At 38.4% G+C, this 21240-nt stretch overlaps 1 protein-coding gene across 1 annotated transcript; it reads right to left on the minus strand.

The window, feature by feature from the left end:
• Positions 1-971: 971 nt before the first annotated feature.
• On the minus strand, positions 972-20605 carry ap2m1b (adaptor related protein complex 2 subunit mu 1b). Its single transcript, XM_089135294.1, has 12 exons — positions 20369-20605; positions 17248-17362; positions 14108-14373; positions 13059-13141; positions 11487-11622; positions 10034-10178; positions 7969-7983; positions 6264-6383; positions 6049-6184; positions 4984-5081; positions 4140-4251; positions 972-2518 (listed from the first exon to the last, which is right to left on the minus strand). Exons 2-12 carry the CDS (start codon positions 17319-17321, stop codon positions 2384-2386), a joined length of 1320 nt encoding a protein of 439 aa, XP_088991420.1. The 5' UTR covers positions 17322-17362; positions 20369-20605; the 3' UTR covers positions 972-2383.
• Between the last annotated feature and the right edge of the window lie 635 nt (positions 20606-21240).

Consider the following 21240-nt stretch of genomic DNA (forward strand, 5'->3'; position numbering starts at 1 on the left):
CCCCGTCCACACTACTGCGTTTTCGTTTAAAAACGGAGAATTAAAACAAATACGATCTCCGTCCACACCAGCGTTTTATCTGCGTATTAGAAATGATCTCTGTCCACATTAAAATGACTGAAAACGCGGATCACGTGACCATTCACCAACACTGGGCATGCGCGTGCCGGTGTAAACAGTGAATGACGAATCAGGGAAGGGTACGTCATGACTGATAACACCCAATCATAGAGTCAAGCGTCAGCCTCTGCGTTAGCGTTTCTGAAGTTCTCCGTTTTGTCTCGTCTACACTAAAACGCCCTCCGGAGTTTTAAAACGCAAAACGCAGCTGCAGCGTTTCTAAACTTCTCCGTTTTAGGTCTTCGTTTTTCCCATTTTAGTGTGGACGGGAGGTGCAAACGTAGCAAAAGGTCTCCGCTTTTAAATGAAAACGCAGTAGTGTGGACGGGGCCAAAGACACTGACTGACAGGTTATGAAGTTATGGTTTATGTCAAGATGTCATAAAGTAACCTCTTGTAACTGCGCTCTCAGATCACTTGGACATGGCTGTGGTAACGAGGTAAAAACTATATAAATACTGTTCGTTTTCTCACACAAACCGCTCGTTTCGTGTCTTAGGCCATCAATGTGTACTTACATTCACGAGTCATTAAATCATGTCTAATTTGGACTTCTCTGCGCATGCTCTTTGAGGTGGTGACCATAGACCTCCATTATATGACTGACAGACAAGAACGGTTTGACCTAAAAATATCAAAATTGAAACTACTGCGAAAACAAAGACACCTACATCTTGGATGCCCTTGAGGTAAGTTAACACATACCAAAAATTAATTTCAAAGTGGACTATCCCTTTAATGAAGAAATCGGAATTGTCAATCACGATAAAGACTGAGAGAAGAATACCTTATTTAAAATCGCCTACAAATGGAACAATATTTATATAACATATAAAAAACCACCAACTTCATTAAGAGTAGTTCATTACACATTTTATTAGGATTGAGACAACATCACAAAGTTAGAAGACGATACACTGCAAAAGGAGCCTCATCATCTCTCAGAGCTGAAACACACTGTTCAAGATGATGCACACTTAAATCTGCAGGGTCTAGTTTGTAGTGTTGTCTAAAACGTAACGTGTCGAGGGCAGACTAAACTGTGCTTCCATCTCTGTGCTGTTCAACCATAACGTCTTCGCATTAAGATAAATCCTCCGCGGAGTGAAGAGTTGTCATGCACATGAAAGGAGCCGGCACAGTGTTCTAGACCTTAAAGGCAGACACGGCTTATTACTTTTGACATCTCCAAAATCTCCTGCCTTAGATCAAGACTAAGGAAAGAGGTTTAGAGATCATCCCATCCGAGGGACTCCCTAATATTCAAGCCCCTCTCTTAAGTATTTAGCAAAATGCATCTTTTTGAAGTTGCATTTGCAGGCAAACTAATCTCAGGAGAAATGTTGAGAGATTTCGCCGATCCAAGGACTGGATCTTCAGTCAAGCAAACGACGTGGTACACAGAGAGAAATGCTAAGCTCACAAATGCAAAGTCCCTGAGAGATGTTGGGGACCCCTGACCCACACACGTACACACACCAGTCGCTATATGACACCAAATGAAGGCCTATATGACATGTGGCATGGTGGTTTTGTTAGTGTATATAGTATGCTATATGCACACAGACAGCTGGACTTAAGCATTAGTACGATTCGTTGTTTCAATTCAAACATCCTCGCACCTCATTTTGGTCACATTGAAAAATTATTTTATATTCAGACAACAAAAAATAAGACAAAATGGTACGTAAAACCATGTTTATGGATAATGGAAAGTTAACGCTCAAGAACATTTACACGAGTTCACTGAGAACAAGAACGTGGACGATACCTAACTAATACTCCACTACAAAAATGAAGCATGAAGGGTAAAGTTTCCAGGGCCCAAATTAGCAGACAGGGACTAAGGGGCAGGAAATGGCCACACTGTGAGCAGGAACACAGGTTCAGCGCTAATCACGCGATGAAAAGGGCCCCACATTAGCTGGGAATCAATGGGGACTGAGGGTCTGGAATGCATGTTGTGGAAGAATTAGAAAGGAGAAATGAGTGGGGGTTTACATCTCATCTTATAGCAAGTGGAGCGGGATCAACTATTTTTAATCATTGCAGATAAACGACGTTTTATTCTGAAGGGCACATTTGTGAGGTTTTAGATGTGTTTCCCTTTGTTGATGCTATCGTTGTGAACAGAACCCGGTATAAAAAGTTGAGGGAGGGAGGGGAGAGTGAGACAATGAATAACTCCATTCTCCTCGTCCTCTGTTCATCCCGCCCATCTATTGGTCTACGTCTCTCCCCCCTCCTCGCGGAGGGGCGGCTGTTAGCAGCGGGTCTCATAAATGCCACTGCGGCCGATGTAACGCACCCATTTGATGACATCATGGTCGCTGTAGTTCAGCTTCGGCTCGAAGACCTTCAGGTAGCGCACTTTCAGTCCTGATGGAGCAAAGGGTACCTGGAAAGAGACAGAACATTATATTAATAATAATAAATAATACCGTTTATTTGTGGGTGCCTTTCATAGCACCCAAGGACACCTTACAGACTAAAACAGTTATAATACAAGGAGGCAATACAGTAAAAAAAAAAAAAAAAAAAAAACACAGATTAAGAAAAAATTAAATAATAGAATATAGAAAAATAGGGCTGGGTAATAAATGTCGATTTCTCGATGTATCGATTCTCATTTTTACGAACTGATATCGATTTTTAAAGCTCAAGAATCGATTAGTCATCCTGTTTCACTTGAATGACTGGAATATTGTGCCGCGGCTGCGCGCATCCAAAATAATCGCAATAATTTTGTTCTTTGTTACTATTGATATGAAACAAAGTCTCAATTTTCAAATTACATCCATTTTCTTCAGAAATTCAAAAACATAAATAACGTTTCGGCGCTGTGGCGTGAGATCCCTTCTGGGATAATAATACCATGAAAATAAACATGAATGAGCATCTGAAAGTGTGTTAAAGACAGTGTACAACTTATCGAAATCTGTATCATGGCTTATTGATTCGCTCAATCAGCGTTTCAACCGTGGAAAGACGTCAGTTAAACAGCTTGTAATCAATGTCATGTATCGTCATTTTTACCTCAGAAGAGAAAACCCAAACTCGCTTGTCAGCTAGAAAAAAATAACTCTAGAGAGGAGCATTTTGCTAAATATATACACCATATTACATACATATGCATTATAATCTTAATGTTCTTCAATATTCAATGCATATTTGAATAAATCTGGCAAGTTTTTAATGACAACCACAATTTAAATGTTTATATTTCATTATTATAAAAATAAATAAAAGTGTAATTTAAGTGTTTGTATAGCTACAAAACAGTTCATTATTACCTTCATATTAGGCTAATGAAGCCTATAGGCTACAACTAGACTCCCATAGTTTACAGCATTAGTTAAGAGATTTGATTTCCTTGAGAAAATTTGCCATTTATTGTAACTGATATCCAAAATAATCAATATTGAATCGAATTGCAAGCTTGTGAATCGAAATCGAATCGAATTGTGAAATTTGTGGCAACACCCAGCCCTATAAATAAACTTAGTAGTTAAACATGAAACCATGTTCAAATTCACACTTAGCTTGGTTAAACAGAGACTGCCTAAAAAAAAAAAAAAAAAAAAAAAAATCAACCATCTACATCATGACATTTTACAATAAGGTTTCATTTGGAAATATTAGTAAACATTAACTAAGATCAATAATGTAGAAGTATTTTTCATCATCCTTGTTTATCTCAGGATTTACTAATAGATTTTTAAGATCAAAATTTGTATCTGTTAACATTATTGAATGGATGGTAAGCCAATTTTTATTGACTAACATTAAAAAAGGTAAATTATGAAAAAAATATATATTTTAAATCCCAAAACCTTTTTAAAAACTGGTATCCTATTGTTTCAGCATAACTGGTGTGCCACTTAACAGAACAAGAACACAAATTTCCATCCAGTTTTAGAGACTATGCTTGTAGAATCTATCCTGAACAAGAAGTGTGTTTAAAGTCAATGTCTGCATCGTGTGAGAGAGGTTGGGGCTCTTCAGGGATTCAAGCTGACCTCAAAGTTCATTGAGATGGGTGGGCGAGCCCACTTCTTTTTGTCATTAGTGGGTAGCAGCTCAATCTCAGCGCTGATCTGAGACTCCTTCATACCAGCCATTCGCTTGATCCTACAAAAGATCGAACAACAAAAATCAGCTCCATGAAAAGACACCTTTTTGATCAATAAATTCACAAGGCTTTTCCAGTTGTTTATGAGTATTTTAAAGAGGGCATGAAATAAATTCTCCCTATTTATTTTCTAAATGCATGTAATAGACCTTAGTGTGAAACATTCGTTCACGTACATATCATTTTTTAGAAAGCTAACTTTGTAATTTTTATGAAAATGACATAACTGGAACTTTTCATCTGCCTCCACTTTTCACATCTCAACATCCAATCAACAAACGAGGAATGAAACCAAATTCAGGCTCTAGTCTACATTTTTTCTTATTCGATTATTCGTTACGCACTACAATGTACGTCATAACACGGAAAACAAGATCTGAAGCTAATTCTGTTTCATCACAACTTTAAAGGCTATTTTGATAAGGAATTTAAGTTATACTGTATGTCAGGTACCAATCCTCGGAATTAATAGCTTTAAATTATTCTATTTATTATTGTAAGGACGGATTAAATAAAATAATTTTCCTGATTTATGGTTCTGAAACAAAACTAAAATTCTCCACTATTCCCAGGTTTTCCTTCACAGTTGGAGCACAGTTTAATACGTCTTGAAGCGAATTTGGTTTTTATCAAATCTTCACTCTGTAGAAAGGTAAAACTAAACAGTGGGATTTAAAACCGATCATTGAAATATAATGTGTTGTCAGAAAGAAAGAAAAATCAAGCCGTACTTCCATACTATGGCGTTCTCACTGGCTTTGTACTTGGCTTTTCCCTTCATACAGATGACCTGAACCCCACTGGTGTTGAGTGGAGTAGGAATGCGCACCTGTAGAGACACAACAGTGATTTACACAACATTTACAACCAATATAGCACTTCCATCGGTCATCTTAAAGGGATAGTTCACTTGGAAATTAATTTTTGGTATGTTTTAGCTTCCTTTAAGGGCATCCAAGATGTAGGTGTCTGTTTCCGTAGTATTTTCAATTTTGATATTTTTAGGTCAAACCGTTCTTGTCTGTCAGTCATATAATGGAGGTCTATGGTCACCACCTCAAAGCGCATGCACAGAGAACTCCAAATTAAACATGATTTTATGACTCGTAAATGTAAGTAAACATTGATGGCCTAAGACACGAAACGAGTGGTTTGTGTGAGAAAACAAACAGTATTTATATTGTTTTTACATCTTGTAACCACAGTGCTGGAAAGCGCCGGAAGTGATCTCTTGCGTGGTTGCGGAAAAAAATTCATCGTTGTCTGTTGATGTATCGATATCGTCTTCCATTGCGATTTCCTGTATATCTAAATATGTTTAGATCTTCACAGTGAAAGATAACGCTTACCCGATTCTCGATTCTAAGCGTGAGAGATCTCTTCCGGCGCTTTCCGGTGCTTGCGCTGACCAAAGCGCCCGCGCCCTCAGATCACTTGGACGTGGCTGTGGTTACAAGAGGTAAAAACTATATAAATACTGTTTGTTTTCTCACACAAACCACTCGTTTCGTGTCTTAGGCCATCAATGTGTACTTACATTTACGAGTCATTAAATCATGTTTAATTTGGACTTCTCTGTGCAGGCGCTTTGAGGTGGTGACCATAGACCTCCATTATATGACTGACAGACAAGAACGTTTTGACCTACCTAAATATATCAAAATTGAAACTACTGCGGAAACAAAGACACCTAAATCTTGAATGCCATTGAGGTAAGCTAAAACATACCAAAAATGTATTTCAAAGTGAACTATCCCTTTAAGACTAATGAAGGTTATTTCTGCTGTACGTCTCACCTCTATCTTTTGTGCCAAGAGGGAGGGCTTGAAGTTAGACTTGATCACCACCTTCACCTCCAGCTTGGTGCGGCCCACCTCACGGACCAATGGGATTACGCGGAAGGGGAGGATGATGTCTTTAGTGGTGCGGTACCTGAGACAAAGCCACTGTCATTGTTTGCTTGCGGATGTGTGTCTCACAGCACAGACATACACACACACTCTTCACTGACCTCATGAGCTCATACTCTCCGTCGGGAGGGATGAAGCTAATACTGCGCTCGGAGTCAAACTTGCTGAGACGGACACACTGGTGGAACGTGCAGTCGTCGATCGCAATGGACTGTTTCCCACTGCAGCAGGAGAGAAACAACAATGAAGCAACGAGCAGAGACCACAGAGAGACACACACATTACTCATTAAGGGTGGGCGGCATGAGATTATACACTGCGCGACGGTAGAAAAGAGTCAACTGGTAGAGATTTTGATATAACGCAAGACATATATTTAGATGGCTATTGGTGAGAAGGGCTACTTTATGTATTAAAATGTTAGTGATGAATAATGTGAAAATACAAAGTGTGACGTGTCCCAAACAAGTCAAAATGTGTTAAGATGTGTTGTTAGGCATTTTACATCGTTTACGATTGTCAAGCAAGCTCGCAACTTAATGCTTTAATGGAGATTTGAATTGGTACGTGGAGTACTTCATAACATTTAGAATTTAAAGTTAAGTTTGTTTTGTGTACTCGTGTCGTATAATGTGACATTAGTTTGTTGCAATAACATAACCGAGTAAATCCAAAATTAATGAGATTTTTCAGTATTATTAATTAGATTTTTTAAAGAAGTATTTTTCATTTGATTTTTCATGTTATGCTTTATGTGTAACAAGGACATTGTAAAATAGTGTATTCTAATCCATTTTTACTTGATTTCCATTAAAAATAAATATACTACCACTTCAAAAGTTTTGGCGTCGATAAAGATCACATACCAATGCTGCATTTATTTGATTTAAAAAAAATATATATATATATATATTTATATTTATTTATATATATATATATATATATATATATATATATATATCGAATAAATAATCAGCAAACAGTTATATTGCGAAATATTATTGCAATTTTAAATAAATATCTTTCCATTGTAATATATTTTAAAATGTAATTTATTCCCAGGATACAAAGCTGAATTTTCATCATCATTACTCCATTGCCCACTGTCACATGATCCTTCAGAAATAATTCTAATATGCAGATTTGCTGCTCAAGAAACATTTTATTATCATCATTGAAAACTATTTATTTTGATCAATAAATTTTGATTTAACAGAACAAAAGTATTCATTGCTTTCAAAAATATCCCACTGACCCTAGTAGTATATATTGTAATACATAGAGTTATTAGATTATGCAAGATTAGATTTTGGTCATACCCCCAACCTCCATTACCCATAATGCACGTCATCATGTCTTTTATACTGCCATTATATTGGGAAGGGTGTTTGCTTTAGCACTGTGACCACAACAAAACTACAAGGTCTGTGATTCGCCGATACCAGATTAGAAGAAATACAGCATTATGCTGTGGTCAGAGGCGTTTGAGGGGTCACAAGAAAAGATATCGACTTTAACACAGACTCTAATGAGAGTGGCTGTCAGGTCAGGTAAGAGGTTCTTCAGTAAAACAAGACAGGGGAAAGACTGTCGGTATGAGACGAGACAAATGAACTAAAGAAAAAGCTACGCTCCTTCACTTAGAGCTGCTAAACACCTCACTCACATATCAGGAGGCCAAGGCAGCGTCATCCCATGCAAAAAGATCATCTTTACTGAGACGTTTGATGGCATGACACAAGGACAGCTAAGACAGGACTGAGTGAAGGTGATAGATCAGGTGATGTCCGGAGTGAGTTACACTACCTGCCTCCCAACTCACTGAAGTCCAGCGGGAGAGAGGAGAGAGGCACACAAATCAACAGAAAAAAATGGAAAAAATAAAGAGCTAAAACAAACGGCACCTCAGAATAAAACATTCCTCAGTAAAGATACAAATACCTACCAGCACAAAAGGCAACGGGGGAGAGAGAGAGAGAGAGAGAGAGAGACTAATGGAACCAGGGAGAACGAATTTGCTCCTCGTGAGACTTCCTGTAATTATCGTGTCCAAATGTTCTGCACTTCACGGCTCATCTTACCTTTCAGCACTTTTGCACTAATGGGTGCTCGTTTGGCCTTATCAAAAATTACGGTGAGAAATCTGATTATAGCATATCCTATAAATGATTTAGTCCTTAAAGTCGACATGAAACGGCTTTACTTCAACAAAGCGATGCACTTCCAAGTAAAACAAAACATTCAATTAGTCAGGAATTGAATGTACTGTGAAAAGTTCCTATTCTTAGACGTTACACGCTTATAGGAATGTCCACATGGAGGGAAAAACAAAGCATTCCTCTACTTCCCATCAGGTATGTACTAAACAAAAGACTTAACTCAGTAAACACCTTATTGATGATGCATACTATATACAGGCAAGCATATGAATGCTACACAACTTCCATGTTAAGAGTTTTCCCATAGAAAACCAAGGACCAAATTCAGTACACACGTTATTAATAAAACATGCTATTGTAAAGGTATGAGCACAGTTCAAGTTTAACGTTAAGCATTTTCCATTGATGTAAAATTATTTTTTTAGTGATGCTCTGAATTCATGTGCTTGCCTTTATATCATGGAAGCTTTTTTACGCCAATGAATGAAAAATATAAAAAGGTAATTGCGACTTTTTATCTCACAATTCTGACTTTTTTTCTCACAATTGTAATTGAATTGCAAGATATAAAGGCACAATTGCAAGATAATGTCAGAATTGTGAGATATAAAGTCAGAATTGTGAGATATAAAGTCAGAATTGTGTGATATAAAGTCAGAATTGCGTGATATAAAGTCAGAATTGTGTGATATAAAGTCAGAATTGCGTGATATAAAGTCGCAATTACATGTTATAAAGTCAGAAATGCATGATATAAAGACAGAATTGCGAGATATAGAGTCAGAATTGCGAGAAATAAAGTCAGAATCGCGAGATATAAAGTCAGAATCGCGAGATATAAAGTCAGAATCGCGTGATATAAAGTCAGAATCGTGTGATATAAAGTCGCAATTGCATGTTATAAAGTCAGAAATGCATGATATAAAGTCACAATTACGAGATATAGTCAGAATTGCGAGATGTAAACTCGCTATTGTGAGACAAAAAAAGTAAGTCTTTTTCTCACAATTCTGACTTGATATCACGCAATTCTGACTTATTATTATTAACTATTATAAAAAGTCGCAATTATTATTATTATTTTTTTATTCAGGGGCGGAAACAAGCTTCCATAGCATATAGTATGTATCATCAATGTTCTAAGACGGTGATATTATATCAAATTCAATATATAATATCACTGTCTTAGTACATTAGGCCATGTTAAATGTTTTCACAGTAAGCTGTTTTCACTGCAGCAGGAGCTGAATATGGATTGCAAGTGCCCAAAACTTGCAGTCTGTTCACATATCTTGAGAGGTGATCTAAATATTCGTGGCTTGAAAAATGAAAAATTTACAGGCCTAGTTCTGTGAATGTTTTACCCTCCAGGTCTCTGCGCCAATCACGTGACTGAAAACTATAACTATTTGAGAAGTGGTTGGAGTGGAGAGATATTAAAATATATATCAGCAGTGCAGTCAATTGTTAACTCTTTTTTTATTGAATTTTTTTATTTGGGTTCTCAAATGTGGGTTTGTGAGCCTCTAGGGGCTCATGTTAGAACTGCAGGAGGTTTGTGAAATAGACATCAAATGCTAATGTTAGATTTATTATAGTTTTATTATTTTATATGGCAGTTAGTAAATAAAAAACAACAACCACCTCTTGTTGAACGGTTTTCTCACCACAGCACCCCTCATATATATCCATATGAGTGCCATCCAACTCACCTCTTGACTGTGTCATCAGTAGTGCCACCTTTGCCCTGCTTGTCGATGACGATCTTGTCGTTCATGCCGAACTTGCACTCTGGCATTCCACTCAGGTAGCTCTTCATCACCACACGCCCTGACACATGGGCACTCAACACTTGACCTGCACACACACGTACAGACTTCAATCACTGTCGCCACAGCTATATCACGCCAGGGTGAGCCTGGATGGGAAAACTAGGGTGGTGCTGGGAGAGGTGTTAGTGAGGCTAGCAGGGGACAGGGACACTTTACTGTAACAAACACCATTCTTCGGATAAGATGTTAAACCGAGATCCTCATTTTCTGTGGTCATTAAAAAAACACTTCTTGTAAAGAGTAGGGGTCCTGGCCAAATTCCCTCCATTGGCCCTTATCAATCCATTGAATCGACCTATAGCTAAGCCACGCCCTCAAACGCGATGAGCCAATCACAGTGCGCAGCTAACCCAATACACTCAAACTTTCTCTTCTTCGAAATGCATTGCAGTTAGTCAGTTTTAATTCGTTTTTTCTTGTCATTTTAAGTTTAAAATGGTCAAACGGTGTGCATGGGGTACATACAGCTCCGACACTAGGTTCCCGAGAGGCTGAGCGACGGTGTGTATTTCTTTTACCCTTTCCCAAGCCACATCTCAACCGAGATAAGTGTCTGCTCTGGATTAAGTTATGCGGTAGACCAAAACACCAACTAAACGTGGATAAATTAAACAAGGAGGTCTACATCTGTTCTAAGTTAATTCAATGTATTTGAACGTTATCTTTAAAATGTCTAACGTAACGTTAGCCTAACATTAGAAAACCTTAACATTAGCTTCTAGCTGTGTTGTACATATCGCTTGGCTTCATTAACCTATCTGTAAATAACAAATGTTAACAATGTTGTTCTGAATGATTCATGTAAATACTGTAGCACCAAACGGCGATGGCAACGATACGCGGTTTATCACGTTTACACTGTGACCTGTACATTTTTTTTCTGGAGCTGAAGCTTTTCATCGAACTTCAACTATAAAATGATTAATATAACCCTCCAATGCATAGATGAGGCTCTTTAGGTGACTTCGAGATGATATATAATCTTTCTGACTCCAAAAATCACCAATTGCCTCCAGTGCAATGTCTCCTACTGTGACCGCTGCTATAGCGCCTGTCCCCAAATGTTGACCGTGTGTCCGAATGAGTGGAGGGAGCGTGGCTTAGCCATAGGTCAATTGCCTCTATCACTCCTCTCCACCTGTAGCTGGTGTGTGGTGAGGGCACTGGTGCCGCTTTTATGGATGCTACACACTGGTGGTGGTTGAGGAGAGACCTCTGATATGATTAAGTGCTTTGGGTGGACCCAGAGACGGATGAGAGTAAAATTGGTACTGTAATTCTCAACCATGAGTGCACTGTAACTATTTGGCCAGTAGAAGACAGGAACACTCACCCTGAGGTGACATCAGCAAGTTCACACTTTCCAGTACATCCAGGAAGAGTTCATTGCGGCGATATTTGATGCCTTCACGTCTCCAGCCGATCTGTCCAGTCACCTGACTGGTAATCTGAGACTGCTCCTCTTTCGTCTGAGAGGAACGTGCAAGAAAAACATTAGCACAGCCAAAAAAAAAAAAACAAGCCAGACTATTTGTATATTACACATTATGAGGCGTTGTGGAAAAATATCATTGAAAATATAAATGTGAGGTATAAAGCGCTGCAGGGATGACACTTTTGTTGGCCAAAACCTGGAAACAATTGATAATTTTAGCACTTCTGGCTCCATGGTCAACGGGTTTGTTGAATGGGTTTTTGGTTAAACGCCTGAAATAAGGTCAGTGATGAACAAGCTCAAAATAGTTTCATGTTTTACCGGTATTCAACATCATAAAATACACAATTTTGTGATTTTATTTAAAGCTTCTAAATCGGACAATAGAGATTGTAGGGGACATTAACGTCGTCATACCGAACAATAAAACTCATCTATTTACAAGTCGCTTTCGCATCCGGCCTTTATAATTGGCCCTAGAAAACTATTAGAACTCAACCTTTCAGGGAATGTTTTTTTAAAATAAAGAGTTGCCAGAAGCTTAATGCTGGTGATGTCATGTGACTGCAACAAACAACAGTTAAACAGATTCGTCACATCATCCACCTGCAGCGCTTCTGTAAAGAGAGAAAAACTGTACAATCATAATACATGCGCAAAAGATAATTCACTTAAATTAACTAAATGAAAGAAAAAAAAATAGTAGGCTATGCTGAGTTTTGGTTCATTTTTGTGACGGACGAGGATAATGTTTTACATGGATATTGGAACATGAGTGAAGTTCAAAGCCTAGTTTATATAAATATATAATAGTTTGCATTCAGATATGCGAATATGGAAACATTTGAATATGTTCCGAATGAAAAAGGTCGTCTATGTGAGTCCAGCACAGGTCTCGTTTTAAATTCATTTGTTTAAAAAGTTTATTTTTCATTCTCGTTTTGTTCTGAATGGCATTTAATTGAAAAAAATAAATAATAATAATAATTTGTGACAAGAGGGGATGTTAGTAGTCTTTATAATGCTTAATGATTTTAAATTGAACAGTTTAACCAAGAGTATTAATCAGTCAAAATTCTTACTGTCAGTTAACCAGTTAATCATGAGCATCCCTATCGTGTTCATCTTCTGCAAAAGTAATTTTTTGCAATAATCTAAAAGCCAATGGAAATTGAGGGAACCAGAGTGATGCTAACTTCCAGGCTGGCCTACAAAAATGCCATTACTGAACTCTAGCACTGTAAAAGAATAACTGTGCTTACATGATGCTGGACGCGGTGAGTCACAGGTCATCAGTCACGTGGTGAGCGGTGATGTGAAGACGAGGGGGTCAGAAACATTAACACAGTTCAGTTTCCACATGCTTCAATAAAGGCAGTGCTCCATAAACTGCTAAAGGTACATTAACAGTGTCCATTTTCATTAGTAAAAACAAACGACCTATATGCTGGAGTGTCAAGCAGGACGTACCTGGCTCTTAATACCCTGTTGAGTAATGAAGGTCTTTAAGGCTCCGGTCTCAGAGTTCTGGGGGTACCCAAAATCAAGGATCTCTGCAGTGAGGCCAAAGAGAAAAACTATGAGTATGTGTGGTACTAATACAGCAGCATTCAAGTCCATGCCTGTTAGCACAGCCGTTGGGAAGCTTTAGGCACCTCACGATCTGATCCGATTCTGGGAGTCACAACCAGATTCAAATAAAACTCTCATCTACATTTATTTTTAGCAAGGTCACCATTTGAGCTTACAAAACTTAAACTTTGTTATTTCTTTTTTTAAATGAGCAATCATTCACTTGATAAGACCCTTATTCATCGTCTGGTGTCGTTTAAAGCCCTTTGCACGTTTGCACTGAAACTCTCTTTTGAACCTTGAACCGTTTAGTTCCCATTGAAGTCCATTATATGGAGAAAACTGCTGGAATGTTTTCATCAAAAGCCTTAATTTCTTTTCGACTGAAGAAAGAAAGACATGGACATCTTGGATGACATGGGGGTGAGTAAATTATCAGCAAAAGTTTTTTTTTTAAAGTTAACTACTCCTTTAAACATCAGGTATCACAAGGGATTTTAAGGTTATGGTACAATATAATCAGTCACGACACAGTCCTGTAAAGCTGCTTTACAGCTGAAATTGAAGGCGTTTCATAACTGATTAACTTTAAATTAACTTTAATATTTTCCTGTTTTTTACTATGCAGCTGCTGTGAAACAAACAATCTGCATTGTATGAAGCACTCTATAAATAAATGTGAACAGCATCCATATCTCATAATCAACAGCATCCATATCACAGGGAGCAGAGGAGACGTCCGTCTGTCTGTGCCGTATTTTCTTTAGGCTTCGATTTTCTCATCAACATTTCATAAAAATCAAAACCTAAAAAAACAACAGCACAACAGATGCGGGAGAGTTCGTGTCTGGACCTGGCAGAGAAGGGAACTGCAGTATAACCAGCGTTACAGTCAAGGATAATAACGCGAGGGTAATTCTGCTGAATGGAAAAGGGAGTCATCTTACCGTCTAGAAGCTCGTAGATCAACACAAAGTTGTTCTTGATGTTCTCCTCGCTGATCTTGCCGAAATAGGCGGTCATGACGTCACACATCTTGTAGAGGAACTCGAACACCATGGCTGCGTTGACGTTCTGCTTGGTGACGGCAGCCAGCCAGATGTTGGAGCGCTTGACGTGGAAGAAGCTGGTGCGGGCGATGTTGGTGACGGGCGAGCGCACCTGCTGACGCGCGTGGATCACGTTCACACGGAACGCATCCACCGCATTCCTCCTGCAGGAAAACCATTTGAAGGAATGACTCAATGATTCACTCATTAACGCCACCTTCTGCTGGTTTTAAAGGGTTTATTTTAAAGGGTTAGTTCACTCAAAAATGAAAATTATGTCATTAAATGGTTCACCCACACTCGTCCCAAGCCCGTAAGACCTCCGTACATCTTCGGAACACAGTTTAAGATATTTTAGATGGGGGGGGGGTAAAAGTACACTACACTACCTGCTACTGTAGCGGAGCGGGCATGTAATTTTTTTTATTATTAGACATCAAAAAGAATGTATAATAATTCAAATCATGTATTATTTTTTTAAAATATATAGATACATGAAAAAAAAAATCACACTAATTCTGTGTTTTTGCTGGTTATAAAATTAAGCCATAAAACACTAATTTTATCATAAACTTTTTGTCAAATAATGTGCTGCACAATGAGCTTTACTGTTAAAATTAAAACATTGATTATTCCTTAAATTCAGTTTTGTTTAAAAAATTAATAATTTATTCGTATTAGTGTTAATGTATTATTACATCTGGACATTTCCTATTTCTACTGTACAACAGTTATATATTTCTGTCAAGTTAAACCGAACTTTTATTTTGACGGGTTGTCGTGAAGCCCTTTGGAGTTTTTGTGTGTGTGTTCTGATCGTCATGATGATAGTTTCCCAAATGAAGCGGTTAAATGATCACGAAGTGACTTTCAGAGTGGATCTAGAGCCTGGAGAGGAAATTCAATCATTTCTGTCTTCATTTAGGCAAAAAAACAGCGCAAGCGTCACACGTGTGTCTTCAGTGTATGTGTGTGTGTGGTAAATAAATCTGCGCGTCGGCTGCACCAGAGCCGTTGAAAAACATATTCATATTTAACGGCTCTGGGCTGCACTATTCATTCACACGGAACATACGATTCAGGATTCATATTTAAATAGTATTTGTGGTTTAATATTCACACAGACTAGTCTATATCGCGATTTTTATTTCAAGTGTACTGAACCGCTTTCTATTCCTCGAAAATATACAGTAAAATCCTTTTTTTATGACTAGATTTCACCACGCCTCCCTAAAACAATGGTAGGGGAAACACTGCCATGTGACATCAGTGGGTGAGTTACAATGTTTTGAAGCATCGAAAATACATTTTGGTTAAAAAATAAATAGAACTACGACTTTATTCAGCATTGTTTTGTCTTCCGGTTCTGTTTTGTGTCTGTTCGGTTCGCGCGTTCACGAGTCCGCAGTGACGCTGCTGACGTGTATCTGGTGCGTCCGTGTATTCGGGTTCAATATAAATATGGCTGGGCAAAAAAAATGCAAGTCTTCCTCTATGTGGAAACCCTTAGACATGTTTGAAGATTGTTTTGTACAGTGTGCGTCTCCCTCAGACTGTGAACAAAGCTCGGGCGCACCAGCAGCGTCACTGAACGCGGATACACAACAGAACCGGAAGACAACACAATGCTGAATAAAGTCGGGAGTTTTTGTTATTTTTGGACCAAAATGTATTTTCGATGCTTCAAAACATTGCAACTAACCCACTAATGTCACATGGACTACTTTGATAATGTCTTTATTACCTTTCTGGGCAAGGACAGTATACCAAACACACATTTTCAATGGAGGCTCTCGGACTAAATCTAAAATATCTTAAACTCAACTGTGTTCCGAAGATGAACGGAGGTCTCAAGGGCTTGGGACGACATGAGGGAGAGTCATTAATGACATCATTCTCATTTTTGAGTGAACTAACCCTTTAAAGTATCTTTTCAATTTTAAAATCATTTCACATATCAATGTTTTAGTGGCGAGCAGAACGAGGCCGGTGGCGTTCTCTCACGTCCCTCAACCTCGTTCTGCTCGCCAGTTTTATTTTTAAAACGTTAAAACATTATTTATGCATTTATAACTGCAGGTTAAATCCATTTATATCACCTCTAAGCTGCATTAAACAGTCTGTTAAATCTAAATCCCACTTCAGATGTAGCTTCTGTGTTTCCTCTGCATTACAAAGATGATGATTTTGTTCATACTGATATCATTTGATTGGTAACAGCCCTATAGCGTCTTATTCTAAATGAATTTATTGAATAAATGTAATCATTTGACATAAGGTAAGAAAGAAATGCCCTCAATAAATGCAGATAAAAGGTAAACGTATTGGAAAACTGTATTTTTATCACTGCTGCGAAACCACCGCACAAAACATGAAGAAAAACAAAAACTTCAGGAGTCAGCTGTTCACGGCAGTCCTAAACCCGCCATGGTGCCATCACAATAACACAACACACTCAGCAAAATATCATCTGATCATCGTTCTCTACAAAATCCCAGTTTTTGTCAATATCGCACAGCCTTACTACATACACGTTTTCATCCCCTCTCTCTTCTCCATCCTAGAGTTCCCTTTCCTCCAGGCATGCTCGACATGCACACGCACTGCGACTTCACCGAATGGTCTCTCTTTCTCACACAGCCCTGCATGCGTGCATGAACACACACACTGCGACAGTACGAGTTGGCAGCGATGTACAGACCCACTGTATCCATAGCAACCCTTCTCTGTACGGACCATGACTAGACGATTGCCTGAATATTCCAGAACTTCCACACAATCAGGGGCCGTGTTCTAGAAGTCCTCTTTATATGATCTCACTCTCTGCTTTTTCTTTATATCCCTACTGAAGGTGCAGGTGGGAAAAACACACATATTTGAGTGCAATTATTCCCACAGAAGCCAAACAAATAATAGGAGCTGAAATGAACAAGCTCATATCCTTGATGTTAAAACCAAGATCTACTTCCTGTTGAAGCAATTAAAGACTATTTTCTAAACACAACCACACGCACGTTTCACAAACCACCCTGACTTACCCAATGTCATCACGGTAGACACGGGAGATCAGCACCTCGCCCTTGTGGTTGTAGATGAAGAGTCCTCCGATCATGGTGGTGGCCTTGCTCAGTGTTCACGGGCCATTTTCTAAAACTGAATAAAGAGGCAGAGCCAAGCTGTCAGTCATTGAAAAGATATTTGACCAATTGCTTTGAGTTTAAAAAAAAAAAAAAATCGAGAATAAATAAATAAATAAAAATCTCTCCCTTAGAGGGTAATTCCACCAGTGGAGACATGAATATGTATTGAAAGTGGGTCATATATGTAGTAGAATAGTTTCATAAATTTTTAATTTGGGTCCTTCTTGGCCGATAAAAGGCAGAAAATGACTTTTTAGAGCTTGTGGATTGTAGACAACAATCCCCATAGTGCATTGCAATGCTCAGCTCCACAGGCCACTCCCACTACTCCGCCCATCAATATAGACTAGAGTTGAGCTTCACTCTATGCTACCGCCTGGAAATCATTTCGCACAATGAAATCAGATAATGCGCGCTAATATAATATGACGACGTAAGAGCGTCAAGGTGGCGCCGCGCCATCAGACAATAAATTAGAGTGATTCTATATGGGCTTCAGACAATCGGCACACTTACTCTGATGCGTGAAAATGCAGCCAAACCTTGGAACGTTTTGTCTTCGGCATCTTCATTAATCCCCTCGCTAGCAGACCGATATTATCGGCCGATATTAGGCATTTTCCAAACTATCGGTATCGGCAGTTATAATGGGCGATAAATGAATATTTCAAAAATAAAATAAAAACGGACAAAACACGCTTGAACCATGTCATGAGTGTTGGAGTTGTATAGTTTGTCCACCAGAGGGCACTCTACACCGTTCCTGTTGGCAACACACGTTGAGTTGGTCACGATACATACATTGCTTGAATAACAATTAAAAGAACATCCCCATCAGTTCTCTCAACTCAAATAAGCATGACAAAATTTGTGACTATCATGTCCAGTTTAAAATAAATAAATAAATAAAATATCGGCCGATATATCGGAATATCAGATTTTAAAACCCAAAAATATTTGTATCGGTATCGGCCTTCAAAATCCTTTTTCGGTCGGGCTCTACTCGCTATCAGACGTTCCAGGAGTCTCTCTTATATTGATAATGGCTCCCTGATGCCGTAAATTGACAGATGCATTATGGATAGGGTTCGGTACAGAAACACAGTGCCAATAAGGAACCGGTTCCAACGTAAACGGTAATAACCAGACCGAATAAGAACGAAAATTCCGGTGCCTGAGTCTCTGCGTCATGAGGCGCACACATGGAGATCTTCCTCTAATACCCTGCTCCTACAATCCTCTCTGTTTACACCTTATAGTAATCAAGCTACTGAAAAATCCAGTCTAAATGAGTATACCGCACCAACATAAATGTGAATGTTCTTTCATCAGATCGCATGATTAAAGCAATAGTTCAACCAAAAATGAAAATTGCACCATAATTTCCTCGCCCTCAAGTCAACTCTCTTTTGAACGCGCATACGGCCGTTGCCAGAAGCCAGCGATTATTGTTTATAAAGTTTTAAGTATATCTTTAACAAAAACCCATCGCTTCGCTTCAGAAGGCATGGAGACGTATAGATTGCTTTTATGATGGATGGATGCGCTTTTTTGGAGATTCAAAAACTCTCCACTCCCATTATAAAGCTGGGAAGTAGCTGAAATTCACTTGAAGCTGTTTGTATTTAGAACATGATGATGAACAAATGACTGAATTTTCAATTTGGAGTCAATTTAGAGATTCAAAACCTCACTAAAGAACCAATCCTGCACTCAAACTCATTTAATAGACCAATGCTTAACCAAATTAAGCCTATTAAATCATATTTCAAACATCAACTTCTAATACCACTAAACTTATCAGAAAACAGTACATGCCTTTTGATTGATAGTTCTTTTCCAGCAAGTAAAATACGTTTTACTTGCATTTTACAGAAGTAGTCCGTTATAGTCTTATGAAGACTCGTGGATTTACATTATAAGCTATAGATATCAAAAAATGTCATCTTAATTTTGGGCCATATATCCTAAATAGCAACATTTTGCACCAAATTGCATAATTCTCCTCAGTTTTGTCCACTGAATTAAATGGTGATTTGCGCCTCCTTGGGTATGAGGTCCATATTCTCACAACATCATACTATAACGGGTATAAAAGCCTGATGTATCAAATATGATTCAAAACATGCAAACTTTTATATTTCAATATTTGAGTATTCAATATTTGAGTATTATTTCATGTCAGGCTTTACAGGGTTAAAGTGACATTGACACACTCATCTCTCTGGACGACAGGACCCAGGCCATTCAACAAAGTGGAAAAACAAAAGGAACAGATAACAGTTCATGTAATTCTAAACCAAAATGAGCCTAAACATTGAGTGAAATTAATATTGATATATAGTGAGTTCTTGTACACACAACCAACTCGACACAACAATATTAGTAATTGGGACATATAACACCAATATATCAGAATATCCATTCGAATATGATGCATATTTTGATGATGATGTCATTCTCAGCTCTATTGCATCCATGATGGCCGCTGATGCAAAAATAGAAGAGTTCACATGGCAATGCTGGCCGGGATATTATAATGTTTTGTATTATTTCCAATAATGATTTTAATCATAACGTTAATAATCTGCCGCATCCATTATGTTTGCGGATTGAGCCGACCAGCCCACTGCGGACCGTCTGTCTAAGACACTAACAAACAGTATAAGTTAGATATGATAGTATTATGTAAAATAAAAATAAAAACAGATTTGATTATTTAATGTAAAATGTTTATCTGAATACACGCAAATGATTAATCTGTAGAAGTATGTTATGTGACGCTAGCCGCTCTTCCCATTCAAACGCACAGACATCAAGATTTTAAGCATGTTATGTTTTCTTAAAAAAAAAACGGATCATAACTAATCCACGTTATTCATTTAACATATTTCCATAAGACAATTTTAGGTAAAACAACCCGACTCCGGCTAATTAGCTGATTAAGCTAACTAGCCCAGCTCGGTTGTGTCACGACTGACCGGACCGGTGTCTTCAGTCACTCACTCACTCACCTCACCTCTGCGTGTCTGTCTCGGTGTCTCCCTCCGGACCGGACCGGACCGAACCGGCTCAGCTCAGCAGAGACAGATGTGTTCGGTTCTGACCGAAGCTCAGAGTTATTGAGTATTTGGTGTTTTAGGATGCGGTCACCGTTCACTCATGAATCCAAGATGTCGCCCGCTGCTCCCTCCCTCTCGCTCTCTGCTGCCGTCAGCTGACACGCACACAACACACACATACACACACACACTCGTTTTCGCCGTCTTCGTGGGGAGTGGACTCTCCATAGACATAATGGTTTTAGTACAAACATATTCTATTCTATGCCCTAACACTAAACATAACACACACACTTCCATGTTTTATGGGGATTTTCCATAGACATAATGATTTTATAGTGTACAAACACATCACAGAAAACGTACTTCATTTTTACATTTTCAAAAAAACACAACTATGATTTATAGCTAAGCTGTTTTCCTCATGGAGACCAAAAAATGTCCCCACATGGACAAGATTTTGGAAACACACATTGGTTTCATGATATGAAAGGCATCACATCCTTCTTTTTCTTTCTTTCTTTAAGTTTTGTGTAAATTAACTAGGAAGAATGGGTGTGATTTGACTCCAGATGTGTGTGTATGTGTGTTGGAGGAGAGTTTTTGACGGTGTGATTGAATCGAGGGTTACAGCTCATATCATTTTCTTAGGCACTGTAAGTTTTCAGATTTTGTGCTGGCTTTTCCTCCTCCTCTTTTTGTGCTTCTGGAATCCAAGACATTTTTAAGAGCAAAATGAATTCAGGCCCCCATGGTTTTTTAATGTAACATCTCTCCTTGTTGTTGGAACCTCCTATACGTTTCAGAAAACCACATTAGTGGATGTCTG

The sequence above is a fragment of the Pimephales promelas genome, chromosome 10, assembly GCF_988280905.1.
Source record: "Pimephales promelas chromosome 10, fPimPro1.hap1.1, whole genome shotgun sequence".
Taxonomy (NCBI): domain Eukaryota; kingdom Metazoa; phylum Chordata; class Actinopteri; order Cypriniformes; family Leuciscidae; genus Pimephales; species Pimephales promelas.

Coding starts and splice junctions, on each gene's coding strand:
- ap2m1b (XM_089135294.1), bottom strand. CDS start 17,321: ATGATCGGAGGACTCTTCATCTACAACCACAAGGGCGAGGTGCTGATC. Junction 11,623..13,058: donor AACAGGGTATTAAGAGCCAG/GTACGTCCTGCT, acceptor CGTTCCTCTCAG/ACGAAAGAGGAGCAGTCTCA. Junction 6,185..6,263: donor GGAGAGTATGAGCTCATGAG/GTCAGTGAAGAG, acceptor GCTTTGTCTCAG/GTACCGCACCACTAAAGACA.